The sequence below is a fragment of the Colobus angolensis genome, unplaced genomic scaffold (assembly GCF_000951035.1).
Source record: "Colobus angolensis palliatus isolate OR3802 unplaced genomic scaffold, Cang.pa_1.0 Scaffold3, whole genome shotgun sequence".
In the NCBI taxonomy this organism is placed as follows: Eukaryota; Metazoa; Chordata; class Mammalia; order Primates; family Cercopithecidae; genus Colobus; species Colobus angolensis.
Window position 1 is genome coordinate 26,051,364 of NW_012116265.1, and position 27,882 is coordinate 26,079,245.

General features: G+C 42.3%; 1 protein-coding gene across 4 annotated transcripts in view; it reads right to left on the bottom strand.

The window, feature by feature from the left end:
* RAD51B (RAD51 paralog B) overlaps window positions 1-27,882 on the bottom strand; it is an 800,423-nt gene that overhangs the window by 300,243 nt on the left and 472,298 nt on the right. For all 4 annotated transcript variants that reach the window (XM_011949703.1, XM_011949704.1, XM_011949705.1 and 1 more), the window contains exon 8: window positions 27,211-27,307. In XM_011949703.1, the coding sequence (XP_011805093.1) occupies window positions 27,211-27,307 (97 nt within the window). The remainder of the gene's footprint in view (window positions 1-27,210; window positions 27,308-27,882) is intronic.

Below are 27,882 nucleotides of genomic sequence, written 5' to 3' on the forward strand. Positions count from 1 at the left end.
TATTAAGCACTCAGTAAACAATAGCTATTATTCTCAGAGCCATGTCTCATGAGACTCCACTTCTCTGGGCTAGACAGACATTTTACAGAAGAATTCAAAAGGGTGCGCAGCTACCCTAAAGAAGCTAAGCACTTTAGATTTCAAAGGGAGCCTCAGTTCTGACCTAATCCTCTGAGTTAAAGCTGGAATACAGAAGCATCCAGGTGATCTACAAGGTGTAACTCTGAGCTACAGCAGACCTAGGTGGGCCATTCCCAATAGAATTGGATCCCCAGAGCTGGCTACAGGAAGATAAAGGAATGAGAAAGGACTCCCTTCACTTGGTATCACTGGACTTGATTCTATTTTCACAGTTTTATCTCATATATTGTTTTGTTTAGGTTTAAAATTGATAGTGATTTTCATTAATCATAAAAGCTCCCAGGTTCCTTGGACAGTTTTTTTATTGAAGTAACAAAGCATTGCAGATTTGGCAAAAGAAATACAGGGCTCAGTTAAATTTAAATTTCAGGTAAACAATGAATAATTTTAACGTATGAGCAGGTCCCAGTACAATATTTTAGATGTACTTATACAAAAATTGTTGTTTATCTAAAATTCTAATTTAACTGGACATCCTGGAATTTTTTGGGAACCCTAACCAGTGGCCAAGAACTTGCCCTTTCTAACATGCAGAGTGGCAAAGCAGTCACCAAAACAACAACAAAAACTCCTCCGTTTCCAGGGCTGTTACTTCTCAACAAATGTAGCACTAAATTCTCAGGCTTTTTGTTTGTTTGTTTTTTAAAGATCATTTTCCTACAGAGAAGTTTTTTTTTTTAAGCATCTCACAGTCTAGAGAAAAAATAACAATGGGATGGGACTTCCCCTCTGATGGCATTTAAATAATTACTGTTTGGCTGACGTTTAAGACATGATACTTGTAAGAGTACTGACTCCTTGCCTTTTTAGCTTTTCTAGCCAAGGCCAATAGGTTAAGTTACGTTCTTCCAAAAATGTCTCTTCTTTATTCTTCATGAATAAAATACACATACAGAAAGTATGTTCCCCCAAATGAAACAGCATTTTCTTTGGCAGGTTCAATGCCACTAAATACTAGGAAATTAACCTTCAGGGCTTAAGGGGCAAGGCCCAACAGTGCTGGCTATTGTCTCTAGCTACAGCCTCAGCCTGGCTATTCACACTGACCCCAGAGAGGGAGGTACGCCATGTCGTGAACAAGGCCACACCGTAGGTAGACCATCCATATAAACAAATAAATGCAAAACTCTCTCTTTCTTAGTAATATCAGAAACAACTGAGTTCTTTCCTTCCTGATGGAAAGTCAATAATATTCCTTACTTTCCAAAATATCCCCGAACAATCCCAGGTTCAAGGTCTTAGCAACTTAAATTTAGAAATAGGTTCATCCTACAAGGCCGTAGGGATTTTAAGCAAATGGTACCATTCTTCTTTTTTTTCTTTTTTTTCAGACCTCCTGTTCATTTCCTAAGGCTACTCAGGTGCAGTGACTACTCTTCCAAAGGTTAGCAACCAATGTTTCAAAGAGTTGTTGGATTTTTAACCCTCTTGAAAGTATTACATTAAGCTCTTGGGCCAGGTTACAGCAGCCTATGTCCAGGTTGAACTGGACAAAAATAGAATTCACTCCAGCTTACCAATCTGGCACAATGTGCTGGTCAAAAACGTTTCTTAATCACAGGAATCACTAGTGAAAATCCACTGGAGTTTCTGTGGCCCAGTGGATGTGACCACCTGATGAATTCAGAAAGAAGAAACCAAAGAAGAAAACTAATCATATCACCTTGGTGTAAAGCATGCATAATAGACAGAGTGAAATTAACTGCTTCTCTAGGAAGCCTTCCTTAACACAGGCAAAGCAGAGCCTTGTGATTCCCTTAATTCCCTTGTTTCTGACATAAGTATATAGATAGAGCTGTACTGGCCAGGCGCGGTGACTCACGCCTATAATCCCAGCACTTTGGGAGGCCGAAACGGGCAGATCACAAGGTCAGGAGATCGAGACCATCCTGGTTAACACGGTGAAACCCCATCTCTACTAAAAATACAAAAAATAAGCCATGCGTGGTGGTGGGCGCCTGTAGTCTCAGCTACTCGGGAGGCTGAGGGAGGAGAATGGCGTGAACCCGAGAGGCGGAGCTTGTAGTGAGCTGAGATCACCCCACTGCACTCCAGCCTGGGTGACAGACCGAGACTCCGTCTCAAAAAAAAAAAAAAAGAAATAGCTGTACTATGTGATATATGTATCAATCCATTTTGGATTACTCACTGTTCTCAGAACACATCCTAAGTTCTCCTGTCCCTGAGCCTTTGCTCACATCTTTCTTCTGGATTGCTTCCCACTTTTACCCATGCCAGGCAAAAGCCCATCTGAATTTTTTCAAAAGTCAGCTCAGATGCAATTCTTCCCTGAAATGGTCTCTCTTTATCTTCCAAATTCCAAGTGTTCTTTGCTTTTTCCATCTTTTCACAGATATCTAACTGGAAGGAGTGATGGACTTGTTTCTTTCATGAATGACAAAGCCCTGAGGCAGGGACCGGATCTCACAGAGCCTCATCCAAATGAAGCACAGGGTAGGGACTCAGTCAGTGTCAGCAGGACTAGTGAGCTTATTCACCATGTCATTGATTTCTTAGTAACAATAACTCTAGAAAGTCTGATGATATCACACAGCACTTCCTGATATCACACAGCATTTACCTCTACCACAGAATTTATGATATCATATTGAAATTTCATAGAAATCACTGGACTATTAGTTCTTAAGGGTAGAGACATTGTCTCACTATCCACGTGTCTGCAGTACCTAACACAGTACTTGAAAATGAGAGGGCACGTAAATAAATATATGATGAGATGTTCAAAGTGAACTATAAGCTCTTTAAGGGGAGCTTAGATTCTCATCTTCTTCTCCTTCTTGTTATAACCAAGAAACAGTAATTGATGCTGACATGAGGCAGGTTCTGCAGCAGCTTCTCATTTTTTTTCAAGTAGGTCATACCATTTGGTGAGCAAAAATATGGAAAATGTTCTGAAATGTAAGTGCTAATCTCAAGGTTTCATATATTTTGAGACGTTTGAGACTTTTTGTCTCAAATAGCTTCCTGGGTGGCCCTCTTCCTTAATCCAAGATAGCCTCACAAATTTCTTTTTCACTTCAGCATGATCTACATTACAATTATGATCATTATTTGGTGTTCTCAAAATAACTTCAACTGAAGTTCTAAGACTGGATTATATGATGACAAGACTTTATAAATTTATTATACTAAAAATCATTGAATTGTATACTTACGACAGGTGAATTTTGTAGTATCTTAAGTTATACCTCAATAAATCTGTAAAGAAAATTAACTTGGACTAGTTATCAACAGAGAATCCTCTTATTTTTCATTTTAACCTCCAAGGTCTACCATAGTAAAAGATAGCATGGCTGTTCCTCATTAGCGAAGAGGTGCGTCCACTCTGGCAGGAGCGTTCAGGCAGGTCACCAAATGTAAACAGCCCTGCAAAGGTCATCACAAAGGCGCTGTTGTTCTGTCTCACAGCCGAGAAGGAAAGGAGAGTCGCCCAGAATATCTACTCTTTCTTGCATCCTAATTAGAAACATGTGGACGAGGGCCCACCCACAGGTCAAACCAGCCAGAAAGGCCCCATTTCTTCTACCTAATGTTGCATGTTGGCTAAAGTAAGACCTCTCCCTGGGCCTGCCATGGGAATGGTTTCAAATTATAAAAGTATCTCCAAAGGCCACCATCAAAGCACCAGTAGATTTTCACTAGTGGCTCCCCATGATTTGAAAAACACTTCCTTGACCAGCACATAATTCGTGCCAGGTTGGTAAACTGGAACCAATTCCATTTGTTTGTCCACTTCAACCTGGCCAAGGGCCTGTTGTATCCTAGCCCAAATTACACACTCTCAGACTCCCTTGGGTAGGTGAAATGCAGAACTTACAAAGTTTAAAAGCTCTAGGCAGTATCTTAGCAACACAGATCATACAAACGTCTGTATTCTTTCTTGTAGCCCATTTAAGTTGAACTTAATATTTTGATTCTTTCCATTTTATAGATGGAGAGTATAGCATCAATACCTAAACTATCTCAATGAGCTATCAAGTAAATGAACGACAGGTTATATGAACTCTATTAATGCCCTGAAGAAAATGCCATATAAGTCTAAGATGATATTTATTACAACACTATGAAAAGAGCAATGCTGTTGTTCTCATTCAGACAAGCCCTAGTTAATATTCACATTTCTTCAAACTCTGGAAGACAATGACTTGTTTTAGTAGTAGATTATTGATATAAAGTCAGTTCAGGTAAAACTAAAGTTTTAGGGGCTGGGTGCAGTGGCTCACACCTGTAATCCCAGCACTTTGGGAGGCCAAGGCGGGCAGATCATGAGGTCAGGAGATCAAGACCATCCTGGCTAACATGGTGAAACCCTGTCTCTACTAAAAATACAAAAAATTAGCTGGGCGTGCTGCCGGGTGCCTGTAGTCCCAGGTACTCAGGAGGCTGAGGCAGGAGAATGGCGTGAACCTGGGAGGCGGAGCTTGCAGTGAGCCGAGATCACGCCACTGCACTCCAGCCTGGGCGACAGAGTGAGACTTCATCTCAATAAACAAAAAAACAAAAAAAAAAAAAAAAGAAAGAAAAAAACCTAAAGTTTTACTTTGGGCCTAGAGAGCTAAAAATGCTGGCAGACCTTATTATTTACATATACTAAAATGATGATGATGTTGTTGTTTTTAACATAGGGAGCAATATATGCAAAGACTGTTGTGCTGGCCCAACATGGGGCCTTTTGCAAAGATCAGATAGTCCAAGAGGCCCGCTCTGATCTGACCAAAGATGGGCATTTAATCTCCTATGTGGAAGAAAACTATAGTTCTTAGATTAATTACCCAGCTACAGATCTGCTGCCAAACTGCTCCAAGTCTCTCCTCCTAATGTGAAATAAAATGGCCATTTACTTCCAATCACGTGGTAGAGCCAGCTTGTGCCAGAGAATATGCATTCCTTCTTCCTTCATTTAGATACATAAAAGATCAGTGCTTTGGGAGCTCAGTCTGTACTCTGAACTTCATTGTTTCTTCTAATTTTGCCAGACACAGGATGAGGGACTGACAATAGGTGGTTCTTGGAAAGAAACTTTGAAAACTAGAGGGAGTTAATTTTACATGTGGAGAGTTGATCTTCTTGGTTGAGATATACAATTAAAACGAGACAAAGACTGAAAGGCCTTCTGGTGAACCCATGCAAAGTGTCACTAGCTGCCTTTTCACAGAAAACCAACTGGGTTCTGGCAACTGGATGGTAGTGGCAGTGGGTGGGGAGGGGAAGTCGTAATTAAGAACCCATGGTTCCAGTTAAATTGGTCACACGCTCTACAGGAGCTCTGTCTGTACTCTGAACCATCATTGCCTGTCATAGGGGTCAGAGGATCAAAGCTTGGGCTCCGTGGATGATCCTGAATGAATCTCTGAGCTTCTCTGTGCTGCCTCAACTCTTAAAAAATAAATAAATAAGATCCATCCACTTTGGTGTGAAATGAAGTGGCATCATGGTTTTCGTATCATAACCAAGATATGTCTTGTTAATATTATCCTGCTCTGTAGACTCAGCTGTGTGGAAGCTTTGGGCTTCCAATGTATGAACAAATGCCAGGGGCTGAATGATCAGTAGCCAAATGTAAAATCAGATTCGCTGAAAAGAGGCAAGCATTTTAAGTCTGCCTTTCAAAGACCTGCAGCCCCACCGGACTACCGAGGTCTAAATGGAAGTGATTAACACTATTTGGCTGCATTTTCTTTGGGTAGCTCCTGCCTTGTTGACCACTGAGAGATGTTCGGGCAGGAAGAGGGCTCAGAATGAGTGCAGGGGTCAGAGGGGTAAGGGGAAGGACAGGAGAAGACACAATGGAGTAGGAGTGAACTGGGCAGTGGAAGTGTCCTTTTATCAAATACTTATTTTCCTTGAGGCAGGGCAATGATAGTGAACCTGCTATCAGCACTCTTGGACCAATCTTTCCAGATTCTTCTCTGAAGACAGAATGACTCTGATCAAACCCTCTGCAAGCCAGAAGTTGAGGAAGTAGGAGGAGGAATTTTAAAAGTGGGTAATGCACATAGAATTCTTAACAGGAAGCTAGATGAACTGCTCTGGCACACAGCAGTTTTCTAGCCCCTAAGCTGAAGCTTCCAGGCCTAGAGAAGCTATGGCAATCAGAGGCCACAGGGGTCTTTATGCTTTTTCTTCCTAGATTTCAAAATAGCCAGAGAAAAAGGAGGAAGCTAGGCACTAAGAATGCTGGTACTGAACAATCCTAGCTATTGTCACCCCATTCCAAATGCCTTCTATCAGAAAAACCATTTATATCACTCGAGACCAATGCCCAACCCCCCATCTCCCTGACTGTCACTTAACCTATGACGGTTCCAGGGGAACTGCAAGCTAGAGGTGAAGGATTCCTTTGTTTGCACCTCCATGATAGGATGACATGTGGTCCTGAGTGCCAAGGTACTAAGATAAGAGGGGTGCCCAAAATGCCCAGATGGCTGGAGAATGAAACCCAGAGAAGAGAGCCAAGTTTGCACAGCAGACAAGGGCCACTGTGGCTGGGGCTGGAAGTGGAGTCCTTGTAGTCCACAGACAGCAGCGGAACTAAAGGGAAGCCATCCCCCGACTCAGCTGGTGGGAGTTGGGAGGCTTCCCAGCTGGAAGGGGCTCTCAAACACATCCCTGTAAGCTACCCATGAAAGACAGAGATGCTGTTAAAAACAACAAACAAAAGGAGCCGCTAATCAAGAGGAACTTTAGACTTAAGAATGGGATTCAGTCATCCTTCCAGAAAGATGCATGCCTGGGCCACAGCCCAAGAGAATGACATTCAGCTGCTGTACCCCTCTTTGGGGCCTAAGTTTGGAGGCACTGAAAGGAGAAGAGATTCACAAAGGAGGCAGATGGGACGGCCCCCACAGACATGCACTGCAGTTCCCATAGAGAATATTATAATTCACCAGGTATAAGCAGTTGCAATTGTGATCAGCTGCTTGAAACCGAAATAATGTTTTGCATAAGAAGCAGCAAAAACCTCAAAATTCATATCATACCCTTTCCCCACAAACTCTGAAAGTTAAAATCATTTGGTGGTTGACGCACAGTGCTGGAAATCAGCAACCAGTCATCTTGGCCACCCCCCGTTCTAACTACTCAAGATAACCCAACCAAGGGCTTTTTCTGTGGTTAGTAAAACGAAGGTATTTTGCATCAATAGCCCAAATGGCCTTAATTCTTCTTTTCCAAGCTTAATACACATAACCAGGCTATTTTGCTAACAATGGCTGCTCCCTCTATTTCTTTCCTACTATTTTCAATACTAACGAAATTGCTCTTAACAACATTTGATCTTCCACTAATTCCTCAAATAGAAAGGCTATAACAAACATCACCAGGTGAACCAAACAGAACAAGACGATGTAAGACAGAAACATTGAAAGTTTGATAATTATGCTGGCAAAATCTATAAACTGTGGAAAGAAACTGAGACAAGGCATTTTAGTTTAATTGGGCTTTGAGAACTGTTTGTGTGATTACCAGGGCTGGACTATTTTTTTTTTTTCCTTGAAAGTCCAGCTGCCTTTGTTCAGGGAAAAAAAGGGAGGTTATACCTGTTGACCCAGCTGCCCTCAGGCAACAAAAGGGTTAATACTGGAGGGAATCTGCAGGTCTATGAAGACTGATCCTTCATCCCATCCTTGTCTTAATAGCTAGATGAGTAAAGCAGTAGAATCTTCTCCCTCTGCATTTTAGCCTGCAACATGTTTTAAACTAGAAGACAGCAGGGAAGCAGAATGGTGGATCTGTTCTACATTCTGCTCCGAACATGCATGGATATCATGCAACTGAGAGACTCCAGGGAACTGCGTTTTTGCTCTTTCCACCTTTTCAGAAGTGTCAGTGCAGGCTGAGTCAATCTTCATAATCAGAAACAGCTTCTCTGTTTATAACTTACCCTTGGATACAACACCTTTCATCAGCACTAAAAAACAAAACAAAACAAAAACATATTTCTTCCTCATTGTGCTACTATCCTATATGGACTTGGGCCTTTGTGGATGAAGAACACTCAGTTATCCCCAAAAATGGACAAAATTATATTTAGTTGATTTGTACAACATGAACTGAAATAACAGTGCTGAGTTTCAATGGGTCTGTTTGCTGAATTAGAATATGTTTGGGGCCAATATCCAGTTACCTTCTATTGATTGATTGATTGATGAGATGGAGTCTCACTCTGTAGCCCAGGCTGGAGTGCAGTGGCGCAATCTTGGCTCACTGCAACCTCCACCTCCCGGGTCCCGGTTCAAGCAATTCTCCTGCCGCAGCCTCCCGAGTAGCTGGGATTACAGGCACGTGCCACCATGCCCAGCTAATTTTTGTATTTTTAGTAGAGATGGGGTTTCACCATGTTGGCCAGGCTGGTCTTGAACTTCTGAACTCGTGATCCACCTGCCTCGCTCTCCCAAAGTGCTGGGATCACAGGCGTGAGCCACCGCGCCCTGCCCAGTTACCTTCTCTTTAAATCTTGTTCTCCCCACAAATGACATCAACATCTATGGGTGGAGTCTTCTTAACAGCACTAGTGCTGTTTTAAGTGTGATAATAAAAGGAAAAAAGATGATCTTGAGCTGAGATAGCTTAAAGATTGCAATAGGAACAGGATACCCTTTGAAAAGAGAATGTAAGCTCTTCAGAAGAGTAAGAATTCAGGATATCCTAGGTCATTGCTGGTGGCATTGTCATTTATCAGTGGCTGCAGAAACACGGTGGCCAGATTTCCTGAAAAATTTTTAAAAGGCTTTTTTTCCTGAAATTTCTCCTGATGTAAACCATTATTTATTTGCAAGAGATGAGGGGAAAAAGGCATATACATATATTAAAACTTCAAGCCTTTAAAATAGCCATTGCCTGCTTCCCAAATGGCCTTTAGTAAGTCTCATTTTTCTTGCAATGATTTCCTCTTCAGACAAAGTTGCCTAGGGGTAGTCTATTAAAATTTATTTTATAGGTTTTTCTTTTCTTTCTTTTTTTAACTAGATTACATGTTGGACTGCAGTTAACAACGTAGACATGGCACCCACAATCTACTCTGCATCCCTCCACTCACAAAAGCATTCTGGAGAGACTGCACTTCATCCACGCAAAGATTAGGTGTACAGGGTTGAGAAAATGGGAGCTGAGGAGGTAAGAGGCGATGGATGGAAGCCCACTATCTAAACAGGTAATCTGCTTTTTAATTTTTATTTAATTAATTATTTATTTTTTGAGATGGAGTCTTGCTCTGTGGCCCAGGCTGGAGTGCCATGGCATGATCTCTGCTTACTGCAACCTCTGCCTCCCAGGTTCAAGCGATTCTCCTGCCTTAGTCTCCCGAGTAGCTGGGATTACAGGTGTGTACCACCACGCCCAACTAATTTGTATATTTTTAATAAAGACGGGGTTTCACCATGTTGGTCAGGCTGGTCTCGAACTCCTGACCTCAAGTGATCTGCCCGCCTCGGCCTCCCAAAGTGCTGGGATTACAGGCGTGAGCCACCATGTCCAGCTGTGACCTGCTTTTTAAAAAGACTGCCCCCTTCCCCCTCACATCCTGCATCAAGCACTCATACCTATGATGGCGATCCTGACAATAGCATGGGGTTCTCCACTAATATTGTTTTGATCATATCTACTGTGTGGTTTACAGACTTCATGGTCTTGGAAAAAACACAAGCATGGGGGAGGAAAAGGTAGCACAGTCGAAAATTCATCAGGTGATAAGAGGAAATCAGGTTTGAATGCCTGAGGGGAAAACAACCCTCAGAGCTTTGATGTGATCCCTTCCATCCTACAGTGAGCAGTGTATCTGATCTTACTTCTACCCAACACCACCCAAGAGTGAAGCTGCCAGAGTTAAGGGCCTTTTACACAGGAGAGAGGTAGGCACCCTCATAAGGCTCTCCAGTCTTCCCAGGAGTCATTTCTCAGACAACTGATTGATTCAAAACCAATTTATTATTAAGGCCTTGAATTATAGAAGACAGGAATATCAATGAAAGTATTTCCATGCCTGACAATGGTTCCAAACTAACATAAAAAACTGAATCAAATAACACCTTATAATCTTCTGTATTCCTCAAATTATGTTTCCCATTATAATTTACATGTACTATCCTAGTATGTCTAAGAATATTCCATATATAAGGCCATCACATTCTACTGAAATTCCCTGAGTGTCACAGCTGGAATAACCACTTCCCCATGATTATTCACTTCCTTTGGCTAGAGGAACCAGCTCTGACAGGGTCCAATACCAGCGGCTCTGTGGCGGTTCCCTCACCATGTCTTTGCAGACATCCAGCCTCTACCATTAGTTGGGATGTTTTACAGCAAACAACACTGCATTTAAAGATGCTTATTTAGAGAGATTTAATTAAAGTGATGAGCATTATTATCATTACTGTTATTATTAAAATATTATGGAAGTTCCTAAGTGCAGAATGAGAACTCCATGCCCCAGTGATTTTTATCTCCCAAAATAATCAAAGTTAAATCTAGCAGGAACTATTTGGCTTTATGATCTTGGAAGATACAGTGTTGCTTAATGTCTGCTGAATTCTTCCTTTGCCCTTCACCTTTCTCTACCTCTCTGTGATTTTTCTTTCTTCTCCACTTCAAAATAAACATTCTTTACCTTCGGGCCTCTCATTTGCTGATCCTTGAGTCGTGATGGTGATGAGTAATGACGGCTCTGTGGCTCATTTCACTGCTAATACCAGTGCCATTGACTTGGCTTTTACTTTAAAAACTGGGAAGTGGGTAACAGACACCCACACTTCATGAGGCTGCTCTGTCTCAAATGCTTCCCATCAGACAGAGAGAAACAGAGCTTCCTTTCTTGGTGGAGAACATGAGCTATCTTTTATGCCTTCTTAGTTAATGAAGGGTCTTACTGTAAGAATAGCTTTTCCAGTCCATAAGCAAGATAACTCATGAAAAAAATCTGCTAACATTTCTAAGAGTTAAATACGAAACACCCATCTTTAAGTGACACAGAAACATCATCAAATAGTGTAGTGTTGCCTCAAAGATATGTTCATGGGTCTAACAGTGAAATAACTGGTGTTATGACATGACAGCGAGGATTTTTCCCTCTGTTTTGTAAGAGCCTTCTCTCTCAGTTTTGTCCGTGAGTTGAGAGCCAGGGCAGCTTTTCCAATAGAAAGTACATTTGGTTTCAATTCACTTTCATAACAAGAGACACTAACTCTTAGGAAGATGGAGAACATTAAGCTCCATTGTTCAGGCTGAGGATGACTGACTTGGGTGGCAGAAAGCTAGAGTCTCTTTTCTTAAGAAGAAAATGCCTATGGGTGTAGCAAATCTCATTCCCAAACAGCCTCTTTTTTTTTTTTTTTTTTTTTTTTTAAAATGACACAGCTATAAATGACAGTGAAGGAAAATTAAACAATCATCTCAAATCATAGAACTAGGAAGGGACCTCAAGAAATCATCATCTGATTCAGCCTCCTCTAGAAAGTTTTGTTTCTTAAATAATTTTATAAACACCAAGGCATTGTTATGTAGCAAGGCCTAAGGGCAGAGAAAAATATTTTATAAATTATTTTAGTAAGCTGCTTGTAGGACCTTTTATTATCTTAAATAATGACTAAATGAATGAAATTATTTGAGATTTGGCAGCTTTAAGACTGCAGAGGTTGTTAAGAGGTAGAAATAGGATCCATGTTGTGTTCCTTTGGCAAAAGAAAAATACTCACGCCACTGATTCATGTCCCAAATAACCAGAAACTCACTCCCCATCTTTACAATTTTTCAGAAAGAACCTGTCATGTACATTTCCTTTTCTCTCACTGACAGAAAGGAAGGCCTATTGGATAAGCAAATACAACGGAAGAATTCTGACGCACAAAATGTCCTAATAAAGTGTCCTTCAGGGTAAAAAATACTCAAGTTGGGAGTTATGTAATTCTATCCTTGATATTATTTAGAAAACAACAGGGGAAAATACCATCCACTGTACATTCCTCGAGAACCTCCAATCAAAGGCTCTAGCATGTTTCCTGGCTTCAGACTGGCTATAAATAAATTTAATAAGAACAAAAAAAAAAATCACTGCATCATTTATAGTTCTCTCTCAACTCCAGCAGACAAAAATCCAGTCCAGATGTTCGCGTTGCAAGAACAACAGTAAGAGGGTGAGCCTCAATCGTGAATATGAAAGCCCAGAGAGGGTGAGTTTGAAGAGAACGGGAGAGAGCTAGGTTGGCAGGGAGGGTGTGAACAAACCTGATTTGATACTAACTTACAGAAACACAGTAATTAATTTATTTTTGTGTATAAGAAATCCAGTTTATTAGCCTTTCCTCTGCCTCATCTCCCTTTTCAAAGCCACTGGAGTTTGGCTGATGAAGCTTGAAATGGTTGTTCCATAACCTTTGCTTTTAAATTAAACAAATGACTTCAGATTTTGGAGCAGTTGTTGACTCAGGGGAAAGCATGCCATTAAAAGTGTGCCAGAGACAGATTTAATTGGTACAAGTCCCAAAAACTGCTTGAAAGAGTACAGGCTTCCCGCATATAGATTTCAGGGAAATTACTCAAAGGCCGCACAGCTTTGTCAGAATTTGAGATGTGAAACAAGGCAGCTGAAAGACTCCATATCAAAAGGGTAAATTCAATTCAGGAGATATTAATCTGATTACCTAAGTAAGGCTGCGAATCGGATATGCTCCATTGTGCGCTCTCGTTCAACCTGGACAGCTGGAGGAGCCAATAGCTTCCTTTTCTCTGACATATAATTAAGTTTTAAGAGACGATCAGGTTACGGATACAAAGTTTTAAGAAATATTTCATTCAGGAGTGGCATTTACAGTGCTCGCCTGTTGCAAGAGACATTGTTCACTTTATTTCCTTGAGCCACACTGGAGAGTGTGTGGATCGGGGCCTAGGGGCTTGGTGTTTGTGTTTCAGGCTACAATAAATGCCCTCTGTGCACCTGCCTGGAGGAAAAACCAGTCCAGCCGCCTCCCAAGACAAAAGCGCCCTGTATTAAGTGCTGAAAACCCAGACATGAACTGACCCTGTCAAATTCCAGCTAGGAAAAAAAAAAAAAATCAATATTTTCATCCAATCCAAGAGGAGCTGTCATGCAGGTTTCTGGATTTCCTTTTTCATCTGCACTAAGTCTGAACAACAATGACCTGTCAGCAGAAGTCATCTCCTTTCTCATGAGTCTCCTCGTCTTTCTAGATTCCTTCCCTGATGGCACAACCCATTGCCTAGCATGCCATAATCTGCCCTCCAGAGGTCAACACATTCTCCCACTCTTTCTCTACCAGGTCTTTCCCACTGGAATCTCACTTCGGCCATGCCAGTTCATCTTCTGAAAGAGAACATTACTAACTCATGTGTTTTCAGCAAGTTTTCCAACACACACTTGTCACAAACTCTAGGTACATTTAGAATTGCAAGAATGTGGCTGGGCGCAGTAGCTCATGCCTGTAATCCCCGCACTTTGGGAGGCTGAGGCGGACGGATCACGAGGTCAGGAGATTGAGACCATCCGGGCCAACATGGGGAAACCCCGTCTCTACTAAAAATACAAAAAAATTAGCCGGGTGTGGTGGCGGACGCCTGTAGTCCCAGCTACTCCAGAGGCTGAGGCAGGAGAATGGCGTGAATCCGGGAGCTGGAGCTTGCAGTGAGCCGAGATCGCGCCACTGCACTCTAGCCTGGGTGACACAGCGAGACTCCGTCTCAAAAATAAATAAATAAAAGAATTGCAAGAATGTTTATTAGGCCAAAGGATCAAGGTTATATTTCTTCCATGCCCACTGTGGTTTCCAATGCAAATTGGTCAAAGGATACACTGGGTCACATGTACCAATTTCAGATGACTTCCTCTGAGAGAGCTGTTCAGCTTGGGCTTGTTCTAATTCATGTCTAGAATTAATCATGCTGGTCTCAGTTGACCTGCACATTCTCATGGAGAAAAAAATTTATTTCCTACAAATATGAAACCCAGTTAGTGAAGTTTCATTTGAGAATTTCACCAGCGGCATGGGCAACGTTAGCCTAAGTCATGGTTACATAAACTGAAAAGGACAAGGTGATTACCTGAATTTGAAAGTGCAAGTTGGTTACAGGACCAGAAAGGACTTGTGAATTGCAATCTCCCACTTCTCTAAGCCAACACTGAATGGAGGGAGAAATTAATTAAATCATGATTTTGATAATTATTTAAAACTGCCATGGACAGTAAAGTTTTGGCTACAAACATTTTTAAATAGATTTGATGATGAATAACTAAACTTTCAAGGTTAACGGTTTTCTCAAGGTTCTTCAATAGCTCCTCCAAACTCTAGCCCAGCAGGGAGGGATGGACATGGGAACCAAGATGCTCAGCACAGAAAGCCAGTTCCCTAACACAGCCCTTCCACTAGGATGTGCTCAACTGTTTTTGTCTGAAGAGAGGAGAGGAACCAAGAAGCCGTTTACCTCATTTGGTGCTCATTAAACAGCTGGCCAAGGAAAACAGTCACCCACCACAGGTACTAAGCTACTTCAGCCTGTACCATGCTACGATGGCCAGCCTGGCAAGTTCTCAGTGGAACAGGGGGCTGGTTAATAGCCTGCCACCTTGTGAGTGGGTCTAACTCAATGACGGAGGTGGTCTGCTGGCTGATATCCAGGCACTGCAGACGCAGTGAGTCAGGACAGATAAACCAGGAGGCCCATCTTAGTTCTGCCCTGACATCCTAAGACAGTGGTCCAAGCCTCCATCACAAAGATCATAATGATTTCTCCTTTCTGTGAATGCCTCTGATATTAAAAATCTGCTTCTCTCATCCTGTTAATTCATTAGATGCTGTAATACAGTGTGACTTTAACTGTTTCATGTCTGTGGGCCTCATGTTCTGGATTTTCCTTATTTTCGTAACTTTTCTTGTCTTACCCACTGTAGTGCAATACATATAGCCAGTTTAAATGTGAAGTTTAGCTTCATTACAGTATGCAGGAATTCTAGGGTTCCAACCAGATAAAGCTGACAAACACTAGAATTAGCCTTTATGTTTAAGAGGAGAGAAGCCAAGCCTGATACTGTTCTTACGGCCTCCTGAAAATTCAGCAAGCATTTCACATTATAGATGCTTCATACTTAATATGTAAATGAATGAACAACTGAATGAACGGACCCAGTGCTCAAATTTTGGTTTCAGTCTCACTCTACTTGGGACAGTAAAGAGCTCTGCAGTAAAAACAAGGAAGGGAGAAATTTGAACTATACCAAGTGGTGGGAATACATGACAATGACTCAATGGGATGTGGGGAAAAAATACTAGAACCTACCTCATATTTTAAAAATTCTATTTCTGGTGTGTTTTATGTAACTTTATATAGTAGCACTATAGTTTTCGGCAGCAGTTTTCCATATTTGGGGGCAATATGCTAAAAAATGATGGATTATAGATTCAAAAGATTGCCGCTCCGGATATCTAATGTAATAACAGTGACAAAAGGAATGTGCCAAAATGCTCATAGATGGGTTGGTCCAGCCTTCTTTAAGCAGTGAACAGAGAAGGCTGTTTGAGGCTTGAAAAAGAACATACCAATTTGCTCATTGAAGACAGAATGTGGCAGAAGAAGCAAACTGACAGACCTGCCAGCTTCACCTAATGCAAGCTCCTATGTGTATAGCTGAGGGAACTGAAGTCCAGAAAAGTTAAGTGCCTTGCTCAAAACAGTACAGATGATTTGCAGCAAAGCTGGTCCTTGAATACAAGTCTCCCAATTCCAAATGCAGTGCTTCAGCTTCTGTTAAAACACACTGCTTTTCTACTGACTATCAGTATAGAGACTTCAGGGCACATATAAAGAAACAGCTACAATTGTAGTAATGCATGGAAACCTCTCAACTCTAACAATGACAGAAATATGTGATCGTAAGCTCTAGCTGAAGTAGTTGTATGATCATCTTGAAGAGCTGAGTATGGTATACTGGTCAAGAGCAAAGACTCTAGAGCCAGACTCTAGGTTTGAATGCCAACTAATTACTAGTTATGTGATCATCAGCAAGTTATGGAAACACTTTGTACTTCAGTTTCTTTGTTTCTAAATTGAGGGTAATAATTGAACCCCACTAAGTTGTTGCATTTTTATGTGCTTAGTATAGTGCCTGACGCATAGTAGGCACTCAATATTATTATTGCAATCATTAGCAAAAGGAACATAAAACGTGTATTAATTTCCATAGTGCCTTTTATTTTTGAGACAGAGTCTTGCTCTGTCGCCCAGGCTGGAGTTCAATGGCACCATCTCAGCTCACTGCAACCTCTGCCTCACAGGCTCAAGCGATTCTCGTGCCTCAGCCTCCTGGGTAGCTGGGATTATAGGCATGCATCACCACACCCAACTAATTTTTGGATTTTTCGTAGAGATGGTGTTTCACCATGTTGGCCAGGCTAGTCTTGAACTCCTGACCTCGAGTGATCTGCCCACCTCAGCCTCCCAAAGTGCTGGGATTACAGGCATGAGCCACCACACATGGCCCTCATAGTTCCATTTAGTACTTTAAGTCATTTGCTACTTTCTCTCACCTCCTAGCAGAGTTATAGATAGCCTGACACCATTTCTAACCATAATGCGCCTTGATAAATGGAGGGCTCACCTGATGTTATTCATAAGACTGGTATACCAAAGAAATCTCTCCCGGGTTGGTAAGGTGGGAAACTAAAACCAGACCTGGCCACCCAACATCTCAGAATGGTTAAAACTTATTATGAAGTTCTCGTTGCTTTAAGAAGTTTAGGGCTAACCCCACCCCGAAGTGATTTGCCTCAAAGAGATCAAAATCCAAGTTCTGTAGTTTCATCTCCATCCCCCTAACCTGTAAATGGCTGCCTGAGAAATCGCTTCCAACTACAAAATGATTCTGTCACTTCCCTATTTCTTTTTTTTATTATTATTATACTTTATATTCTGGGATACATGTGCAGAACATGCAGGTTTGTTGCATAGGCATACACGTGCCATGGTTGTTTGCTGCACCCATCAACCTGTCATCCACATTAGGTATTTCTCCTAATGCTATCCCTCCCCTAGCCCCCCACCCGGTGTGTGATGTTCCCCTCCCTGTGTCCAAGTGTTCTCACTGTTCAGTTCCCACTTATGAGAGAGAACATGCGGTGGTTGGTTTTCTGTTCTTGGGTTAGTTTGCCGAGAATGATGGTTTCCAGCTTCATTCATGTCCCTGCAAAGGACATGAGCTCATCCTTTTTTATGGCTGTATGGTATTCCATGGTGTATATGTGCCACATTTTCTTTATATTTCCCTATTTCAATGGCTCCCTATTACCCTCAGGAAAAAATTCAAACTGATTAGCATGAGAAATAAGACCTTTCACAATCCGGCCCCTGCCTGGCTCTACACCCTGCCTTGATTCCATGATGGCGGCTTTTCCCTCTGCCAGGTGCACTTCCCCCTTCTCTCTCTCCTCTTAGGAACTGCTGTTAATTCTTCACGCGCCTCCTTGTTGTAAAGTTCCTAGAGAGCCTCCATCCCCAAGCCAGGACTCCTATCTAACCTAGTGCCATCATGACACCAAATGTAACCTGCTTAGTTGTCTGTCATAGCCACACCCTTTCCCCTCCCCTGACTGTGAGCTTCCCAAAGAGCAGGGACTGTAGCTTTTGTCTCTGTGTCCCAAGCACCTGTCTAACACATGACCTAGTAGACAGTTGGTGGCTAATAAATATCATTATAGTGTATCACACTAAGCTACTCAGTCATCATCCTTGTGTGAAGGTGGGAGATTTCTCCTTCAAAACCTGAGCTGTTCTGCTTCTGTTCTTTCCTTTCTCACATGGTTCCCTGAATTGCCTATTGCCATTCATCATATAGTATTTATTATCATTAATTATTTATTAACTATTATTGTCAAGTACTTTCTAAGATGTGGGGATCCAGCACTGAACAAAAGTGACAACAATTCCTGCCCCCAAGAACTTACATTCTGGCCGGGCACAGTGGCTCACTCCTGTAATCCCAGCAATTTGGGAGGCCGAGGCAGGTGGATCACTTGAGGTCAGGAGTTTGAGATTAGCCTGGCTGACATGGCAAAACCCCATCTCTACTAAACATACAAAAAAATTAGCCAGGCGTGGTGGTGTGTGTCTGTAATCCCAGCTACTCAGGAGGCTGAGGCACGAGAATTACTTGAATCTGGGAGGCGGAGGTTGCCGTGAGTGGAGATCATGCCACTGCACTCCAGCCTGGGCGATAGAGTAAAACTGTGTCTCAAAACAAGCAAAGAAACAAACAAACAAAAAAAACACCTCACATTCTAATGACCCTAAGACAGGACTTTCTGCTGGTTTACCTTAGTTTTGTACTATCCAGTCAAAGGGCAAGCTATTTTCCTCATTTCTAGTTTGGTCCCTGATGGAGCAAGAAACTTCTTCCTGGCTGGCCTTGGATCCACCCCTTGGTCTCTGGCAGCCACTTATTGGCTGTTGTTTGTTTTCTGGGGTCTACATTTAAAGATTTCAATTGCTTATTCTATCTCTGGCCTAGAGTCATACTCAGATGGAATTTATTTTGAGACTTTTCTAGCTTCATTTACCTAAATATCGTATTTTAAAACAAAAAAAAGTTTGTCTCCTTAAACTTGTCCACTGGATTTTTTTCATCCTCTACAGCTGGAGATGACAGTGCCAGGAAATGTGATTATCTTAGCTGCTTTGATGAACCTATTAGATGGAAGTATGGTTAAAAAAAAATCAACATCATAACCTAAAAAGACCTTCTATTAAACACGGGAAGTTCCACCTTCAACACACACACATACACTGCACATATATACATATACATTTGCATTTAACCCACAAAACTCAGACACTCCCCTGAGGGTAGAGAGTAATTCTGCTCTTGCATACTGTAAATCATGGAAAGGATGTAACTAACAGACACAGAGTTCTCCACTGCACATATTTGAGTTATCCAGCTGCCTTCTTGGCTTCTCTGGCTTCCCTTGCTCAAGCAGTGGATGGATCATGGCTGTCCCTGGGGACAGCCTGTGCTAATGTGCCTCTGTTATATGTCCCTGAATATGAGGTAACTTATACGTGGTCAAATTTAGGCCTCATATCTCACCAGATAATAATAGTTTAGACAGTGGATTGTGGATAAACAGAAGAGACATCTCTCCCCTCCTGAAGACAAATTCAAGGGCTGATTATTGGTATAAAGAAAATGTATCTAAAGAAAATTAGATCAAGGAAGAGCCAGATTATCTGGGGCTAAAAGAAAATATTTTGGGGGCTGGGCGCAGTGGCTCACGCCTGTCATCCCAGCACTTTGGGAGGCCAAGGCGGGCAGATCATGAGGTCAGGAGATCAAGACCATCCTGGCTAACATGGTGAAATCCTGTCTCTACTAAAAATACAAAAGATTAGCCGGGTGTGGTGGTAGGCGCCTGTAGTCCCAGCTACTTGGGAGGCTGAGGCAGGAGAATGGTGTGAACCTGGTAGGCAGAGCTTGCAGTGAGTCGAGATCGTGCCACTGCACCCCAGCCTGGGCAACAGAGCAAGACTCTGTCTCAAAAAAAAAAAAGAAAATATTTTTACATTTCATTTTGAAAACAGTATATTGGCTTGATGGCATGGACTAGTGATAGGTAACTTCTACCAAAATTTTGATCTGAAAGGAGAGGGCTGGGTGTGGTGACTCACACCTGTAATCCCAGCACGTTGGGAGGTAGAGGCAGGAGGATTGGTTGAAGCCAGGAGTTTGAGACTAGCCTGGGCAAGATAGCAAGACTCTGTTTCTACAAAATAAAACTGAAAAAATTAGCCAGGCATGGTGGTGCATGCCTGTAGTACCAGCTACTTGGGAGGCCGAGGTGGGAGAATCACAGGAGCCTGGATTCACCCCTAAAATCCAGCCATTCTTTTCTTCTTTATGATCTCTGACCCAGAGGCCTCTCACCCTTGGTATAGCATTCTCTGCAGTGATGGAAAACAAGGATCTCTTCTCAGAGAGTCCTTCTAACTTGAAAGCCTCTGGGATCACACCACTTCTTGACATCTCATTCTCTCAGCTTTTGGCCCTGTTGTCACCTCTCTAGTTGAGGCAACTGACAAAGATGCCTTGGTGTTTTGTCCCTCCAGCCTTCTTGACAATGAGACCTTAACAGAAACAGTACAGATCTGAGAAATTAGACAGTAAATCCTAGACGGTAAAAAGATTTGAGGGTGAGGGGAAACTACTTTCAAAGCTAGCCCAACTCTCACACAAACTACCTAAAGGACTGCTCCCCAAAGAAACCTCTCTGGCTCTCATCTAACTTAACTGTAATGCATCTTGTGCTTCAAATGTGCCTCCTTTTGACAAACTAGCACCAGCAAAACAGAGCTCCTGACCAAGAAGCACTTCCTGGTGGTTGACTTTAATGTTCCCTTTCTCCTTTTGATCTCCCAGCTGAGGTTATATTGCCCCCTGGCCTCCAGGCTGAAAACCCTCAACACATTCCTCTCCCTTTTGGGATTTACAGCTTTTCTGACATTTGTAGGCTGTGCCCATCTCCTCTCAACTCTAGCCTCCCCTACCTCACATAATATTTAAGCTTTCTTTAGCCGAATGCCACACATGTTTTGGTGCTTTTAATCTTTTTCTATAAATCAGGCGTTTCATGGCATCTGAACAGCTGCTGGAAGACATATGCCCAGTCAAGTGCTATGGACTCTTGAATACCAGGGAAGTAGAGCACTGGCTGGCGTATGCCCTTGTGAATAGAACCATGTAAAATTGTGTGTGTTGATATAGTCTGTGGCTTTGGAAACAAAAACTGAAAGGTCACTAGGACACTTAAACATTTTCATCCAAAACTCACTCCTAAGAGGCAGCAGTAACCAAATTTAAAACTTCACGGGAGGGACTCTGACTTCTGTTCCCAGCACACCACCTCTCACTGTGTGGCCTTTTAGCAATTCTCTTCCCTCCTTCATGCTTCAGTTGCTTGAGGTAGATTAAGAAATTCATCATTTTAAGACAATTAAAAATACTAGGGAAACACTAATGTTAATAATGTTGATCATAGTTGTTAATATTAACTTTGTAGTCAGACCATAGGCTTTCAAAGTACTAATTTAGCCAACTTGCACCATACCCCCAAGGAGTGGATTTTTAAAACTTCTCCACTCATACCTGTTGGTACATGGCCCTACATAAACCAATGAACATCTAGTTTGAGATTGGGCTGCGAAGGGCCTTGGAGCTAAAGTATGTAGAGATTTCTGCTAACTTGACCAACCCACCCCAAAGTCTGTGGTTAATGGATTACAAATTTGGGTAATGCAGGACAATAAATCACAACTCTAATAATAAAGCTGAAAATACACACAATTTAAGTAGAAACACCAGTGTTTTTTATCGGAAATGAAAGAAACCATTGATCATAGCAACTGTCTGAGATTAGCAGGGAGCCACATTTTCAAACATCCTGCAGTAAATCCAGAGCAGATCCAGCTGGAAAGCAAGAGTGGAAATAAGACTTGAAAATTCATACCACGCTTTGAAGTTTGCTTCTTTCACAACCGAGTCTCTGATTTGTCCCAACCATTCTGAGCTGCTCTTGCTTGTTGAACTTATTTTAAAAGAGAACACAAGCCACAAACTTGCATATAATCTTTCAAATGGACTCCAGCTTTTTGCAGGGATGGCTTGGTAGGGAATATGAATCCCCAAATACTTTCTCTTGCACATGAAATCAGCCATCAATTCCCCTGACTCCAACCAGAATAGAAAGCCTTCCAACAATAAAACTAGAAACCACTTTTGGCTCTAGGAAGTACTGCTGTTTCTCTTGTGTTCTTTCCTTGACCTAGCCAACATTTTACATTTTTAGTTTTCATGTGCTATGATCCATCAAAAACAAGTAATGCAGAAAACAGGATACAACATGCCAGACGCTGGGAATACCAAGATGGTAGCCTAATATTGTCTTCTTTTCCATAAAGCCATGTGGAACTCCTGAAGTGGGCCATGTCACCATAATGAAGTAACTGCTACTCTGCTAAATCATCAGAAGAAAGCAAGCCAATGGTCTACAGCTTCCATCTTGCACAGGGCTCAGTCAAATCTCACCTACCAACTGTGTCACAGTAGGTGGGCACTCAGCCGGTCCTGCTCAAATCCCAGGTGACTTTGGAACAGGATATGGCATCCTAGGCCATTTGGACTGTTAGATCCCTTCTCTATTAATCACTCTGGGGGAAAGAGATGTTACCTATGACTGAGGTCCAACAATCCTCAGTATCTCCAATGACCATAAGGAAGAATTGGCAAGGGCTAAGAAACGTGCCCTTGGCCACAGAACAGTCACAATAACTAAGCACGGAACACTATAATAAACTGTATGTCTGAACTTCTGTCAACAAAATGAAATCTGAAGAAGAAAATACTGTGACTCAAAGTACCTAGTCTAGAACAATATAGAATATACAACCAAATAATCCTTATTTCTGTCCCTATCTCTTCTGTTGAATGACAGATTGGATGACTAGACGATTGCTACAGTCTTTTCCACCTCTAACAATTAAGATCATAAGGAGAGTCTGAAGATTAGAAACATTCACCCAATGATAGGGTTTAATTCTGATTTACAGAGTGGGAAGAATGACTGTGTTGTTGATGTTGCCCTAAACACAATAAAAAGGACCTTCAGAAACCTTAGCATTGGTACTCTGGCATACCTGCAACAGTCTCCCCTTCCTGTATTGCTGTCTCTTTCTCGCTCTGTGTACATTTCAGGTCTTGTCTTTTGCTCTCTCTGCCTGTCTCCACACAAAGGTATACAAGATCAGAAGTGTGTGCAAACCAGTGAGCATGAGAAACACTGGGATTTGGCGGGGGGACAAGGTCTATCCTGTCCTGTAATAGAATTCAGCTGCAGTGCACAGTGCACTGTTTAAACAGTGCTCCCTTGAAAACAGTTGTGGGGTGAGAACAAGCAGCCAAGAGCAGCCAGGGATCAAATGATCTGAGTGCACCTAAGAGGAGTAGTACCCAGCAGGGGCTGATTCAGGGAAATGAAGTCCCTTCTGCTCTGATGCAGAGGAGGGAATACAAGTGACCTGGCCCAACCGAGAGATCTCTTCCACCCCAACAGATCCTGGACTATTAATATCTGCCAGCTGCAGGCCCAGAGCATCCCCCTGCTGAGATCAAAAGAGCTCCTATCTTAGCTGGAACAAGGTCATCTGCACAGGGCTGTAAAAAGCGAGCCCTGGCTGGCTGCAGGGACGTCTATGGGGGAGGAGAAGTCAGGAGATGGGAGGTGCTCTCTCACGCTCCTTTAATCTCGGCTGACCAGCTGTTGCCCTCCCAGTGTTTGTAAAGTTGAGAGTTCTTTGTTTTTGTGTTGCTGGGTATCCCCGCCCCCCCAACTCTTATTAAATTTGTGGCTGAGTTGTTGGCTTGGATTAAGCAGACTCATGTTCACTGCTTGACATCATAGTATAATTCTCTTCATTGAGGTTTCATTCCACTGTTGAGTTATCCAGCTCCCAGGTGGGAGAGCCAAAGAAGGGAGAAGTACACCTCAAGGGCCAAGGACTTTCCCGGCATTGCTCCTGCCCCTGAGCTTTGTGCCTTGAGAAGGAATGAGAGGGCAAACTGAATTTTCTCTGTTTACTTAAAATATCTCCTCATATGTGCAGTGTGCTTGTCAATTTGCAGCCTGCCTTTCACAAACTATCCCATTCAGAAACTATTGGGAGAATGGAACTTTCAGAACTTATGCAAATTGACCAGAGTTACAAAGTCACCCCATTCCGGTGTGTTTCTCATTCTCACTGGTTAGCACACACTTCTGATTTTGTATAACTTTGTGTGGAGAGAGGCGGAGAGAGCAAGAGACACACAGACAAGACCAGAAGTGTACCCAGAGTGAGAAAGAGAAAACATACAGTGAGGAAAGGCTCCTGCAGGTATGCCAAAGTATCAGTGCTAAGATTTATTAAAGATTCCCTCGACTGTGTTGAATCTAGGGCAACATGAGCAACGCAGCCATTCTTCCTACTCTGTAAGTCAGAATTAAACCCCATCAGTGGGTGAATGCTCCTGACCTTCAGACCTACCTCATGATCTTATATGCTAGAGCTGGAAAAAACTTCGGCAATCTTCTATTCATCCAACCTGTCATGTAACAGAAGAAACTGAGACCCAAAGTGATCAAAAGGGCCTGCCCAACACCACAGTTAATAACACAATGGCATAGCTGATACAACGAATGCTTGAAACAAAACAGAGCAATTTATACATGCATGTGCACATGTGTGTGCGTAAATCATAGGAACTTAACAACCGTTGTAATATATTTGAATGGCTATAAATGTTCTAAGACATTGTCCATTTTAATCCACTAAAAAAAAACCTTCATTATAGACTTTAGGAATATGTTTATATAGCCTCTTTATCTGCTCAGCTATACAAAACAAATCTAGAAAAATCAATTATTTCCATTCTTTCTTGGATTTCTGGGAAGATAAGCTGGTAACTCTTCCTTTGTTATGAACACGTCAGGGGTGTCTTGTGGCAGTTATACTGCAGCCCCAAAGCAATTTCTTTTCTATGTGTTTTGTTCTTCTTTTTTGCTTGAGATAAACCAGGGAGGCAGCACAAAGAAAAGTACTTACTGGTTTTCAAATAAGGAAGCAGTTTACTCGATTCTGGTCTCTGCAGAGCTGAATAAGTGTGTGTGTGTGTGTGTGTGTGTGTGTGTGATAATTTTAACAATTTTTTAACAATGATCATAGGTGCTTTATACGATTCTTTTTTTTTTTTTTTTTTTTTGAGACGGAGTCTCGCTCTGTCGCCCAGGCTGGAGTGCAGTGGCCGGATCTCAGCTCACTGCAAGCTCCGCCTCCCGGGTTTATGCCATTCTCCTGCCTCAGCCTCCCGAGTAGCTGGGACTACAGGCGCCCGCCACCTTGCCCGGCTAGTTTTTTGTATTTTTTAGTAGAGACGGGGTTTCACCGTGTTAGCCAGGATGGTCTCGATCTCCTGACCTCGTGATCCGCCCGTGCCTCCCAAAGTGCTGGGATTACAGGCTTGAGCCACCGCACCCGGCCTTACGATTCTTATGGTCACTGTTCTTCTGAAGTATTTACTGTAATATTCATTCAGCATTTATTTACTGGCTAGTATGTGTCTAGAACTTTGCTAGTCACCGGATAACAACATGGATACAAAAAGAATATGACATGGTCGTGTCTTTAAAATCTGCCAATTTAGGCAGAAAGACATGAAAAGTAAAATTAATTTTCTAGACTTTTTCCTTATATAGTTAAGCAGATAGAGTGGCCACAGAGGAAAAACAGAGAGTGAGACCATAGGCAAGCAGCTTCTGTGAAAGAGGTAGTCTTTAAATAAGCCTCGAAGGAGTGGATGTGGGACGAGAAGCAGAAGAAGTGAAAAGGAGAAGCGCTGTTCTCGAGTGAGCTGTCTCTGCACAGGCCTGGAGCTGGGCCTGGGGAGGGGCAGGCCAAGGGCTGCACGCTTGGCATAGGAGCTTCACCTAAGATACCGGCAGAAACTACATTTGAATAGAAAGGAAATGACAGATTATGAAGGGTTAAAATCATTAACTTTATCCAGTGGTGTTTTGAAAACCTGTCTACCCAAAGGGAGGAAATAAAAAAACAAGCCATCTGATTTTTAGCATTTGCTGATTTCCATGGTATAAATACTTTTGCTATGGCTGATTTCAAGCTAACAAACCCCAAATCCCTAAATATGTTAAAATCAGCTTACTGATTTTAGGTCATTCTCAGAAAAAAAACATACAAAAAAACAACAAAAAAGAAACAAACAGACAAAAAAACTTCTCTAAGATTTCTGAGTAGGAGAGCAACAGAGTAGAACGAGGCCAGATGGGGAAGTTCAGTTTGGTAGTGGCAGAATGTAAACTGTAGAGGCTAGAGCTGGGAAGGCCAATCTGGATGTTATTACAATAATCCAACTGGGAGTTTAGTAAATCAGCTGACCACAACACACATTACAAAAAAGAGGGGACAAAGGAATGATATATGCGGAAAGAAGTACTAAGCAGACTTGATGACAAAAGTTTCAGGGGGAGGAATACTCCATGATTCAGGTCTTCAGCCTCGCTAATGGGGGTTCTGATGATGTATCCCTGAACGCAGAAGGAAGGTACACAAAGCATTGTACAGTTTTTCATAAATAAGCCACTAGTTTTCACTCCTTAAGCCACCACTAAGAAGCAGAGGTGTGGTTCTTGCAATTTCTAAGACCATAACGCAAAGCTGATCTGCAGAAGACCATCTGGGCAGTCAGTCAGCAGCCTTGCTAGGCCTAAAAGTCTCCTATATTCCATCATGAACAATTCTCAGAAAGTGGAAAGGGCAGAGAGGCCTGGAAGAGCTCTGCACGTCTACCCAGGCCCACAGCATTCTGCATGAAAGATACTAGACTACAAGGAGAACAACTCAGAATTGTCAAGTAAGCACTTTCAATAAAACTAGAAACCACCCTCTGGTTTACTGGTGTTATTTCCCCAGCTACGTAAAGCTTATTGCCATCGAAACCATAGCCAGCCTGACCTTTGCTAGCAGGGGAGGGTGGAGAAAATTTTGCAGATTTACCAGCATGGAGATTTTTTTCTTAATCTTCTGTAAAGCTGATCAGGAATGTCATATCTCTGGCACATGAAGCTGATGTATGCTTTTTAGTCCAAAGGAACTCAGCACAAACAAAAGGCTAAATTGCTAGGGGACCACTGGGAAAGCCAATCTTTGAGTATCAGTCTCAAAAACAAAGTCATTTAACAATTCATCAGCCCTCATACTAAGGACCCGAAATAGCCCATAGAGGAGTGACTGGCCTCCAAATGGAGCTCACTTATAGACGCAGGGCAAGAGACTCCCCAGTATAAGAGATCAGATGCCAGGAAAGGTGGTCAAACCTAAATCAACAGGCTCTGGCTGGGTTCACTGGCCAAGGCCTATTAGCCCTATCTCCCAGCTCTCAACAGGAGGTGGAAAGGCAGTGGGGCTGTATGTCAGTGTCAAGTTTCAGCCTCTCCAGGACAGATTCCTTACCTTCAGACAGGGACAAATCATCAGTTGGAGACACCAGGTCTGCCTGAGAAGCCAGAGCTCCACTCAGATGGGTTGTAATCTGATTCGTCAAGATAACCTGTGAACAGACAGGGAGAAGGGAGGGGCAAGGGAGAAGAAAGACAGGGAAGACCAAATTAATTATTAGAGCTATCAAAAGGCAGACTATGGTTTAGGAGAAGACTGATAAATACACAGGTAGGAAAACCCCAGCCCTGACTTTCACCAGCTTTATCTTTAGGTCAGAATATCTGCAAGGCCTAGCAGTTATTCAAAACCCAGAAAACTGAGGAAATAGACTGACTTTTTTCAGAGTAAAACCTCTATCAATTCATTCTAAATGCTGAGTAAGTTGGGATTGAGGGGTGTTATCATATTAGTTAAATAATAGGCAGCTAACAACAATTAAACGCACATGTACATATTTGAACAGACTTTAATTTTTAAAATTATATCCGCCAGGTGCAGTGGCTCATGCCTGTAATTCCAGCAGTTTGGGAGGCTGAGGCAGGAGGATGACCTGAGGTCAGGAGTTCGAGACCAGCCTGACCAAATGGAGAAGCCCAGTCTCTACTAAAATACAAAATTAGTCGGGCATGGTGGCACATGCCTGTAATCCCAGTTACTCTACTCAGGAGGCTGAGGCAGGAGAAT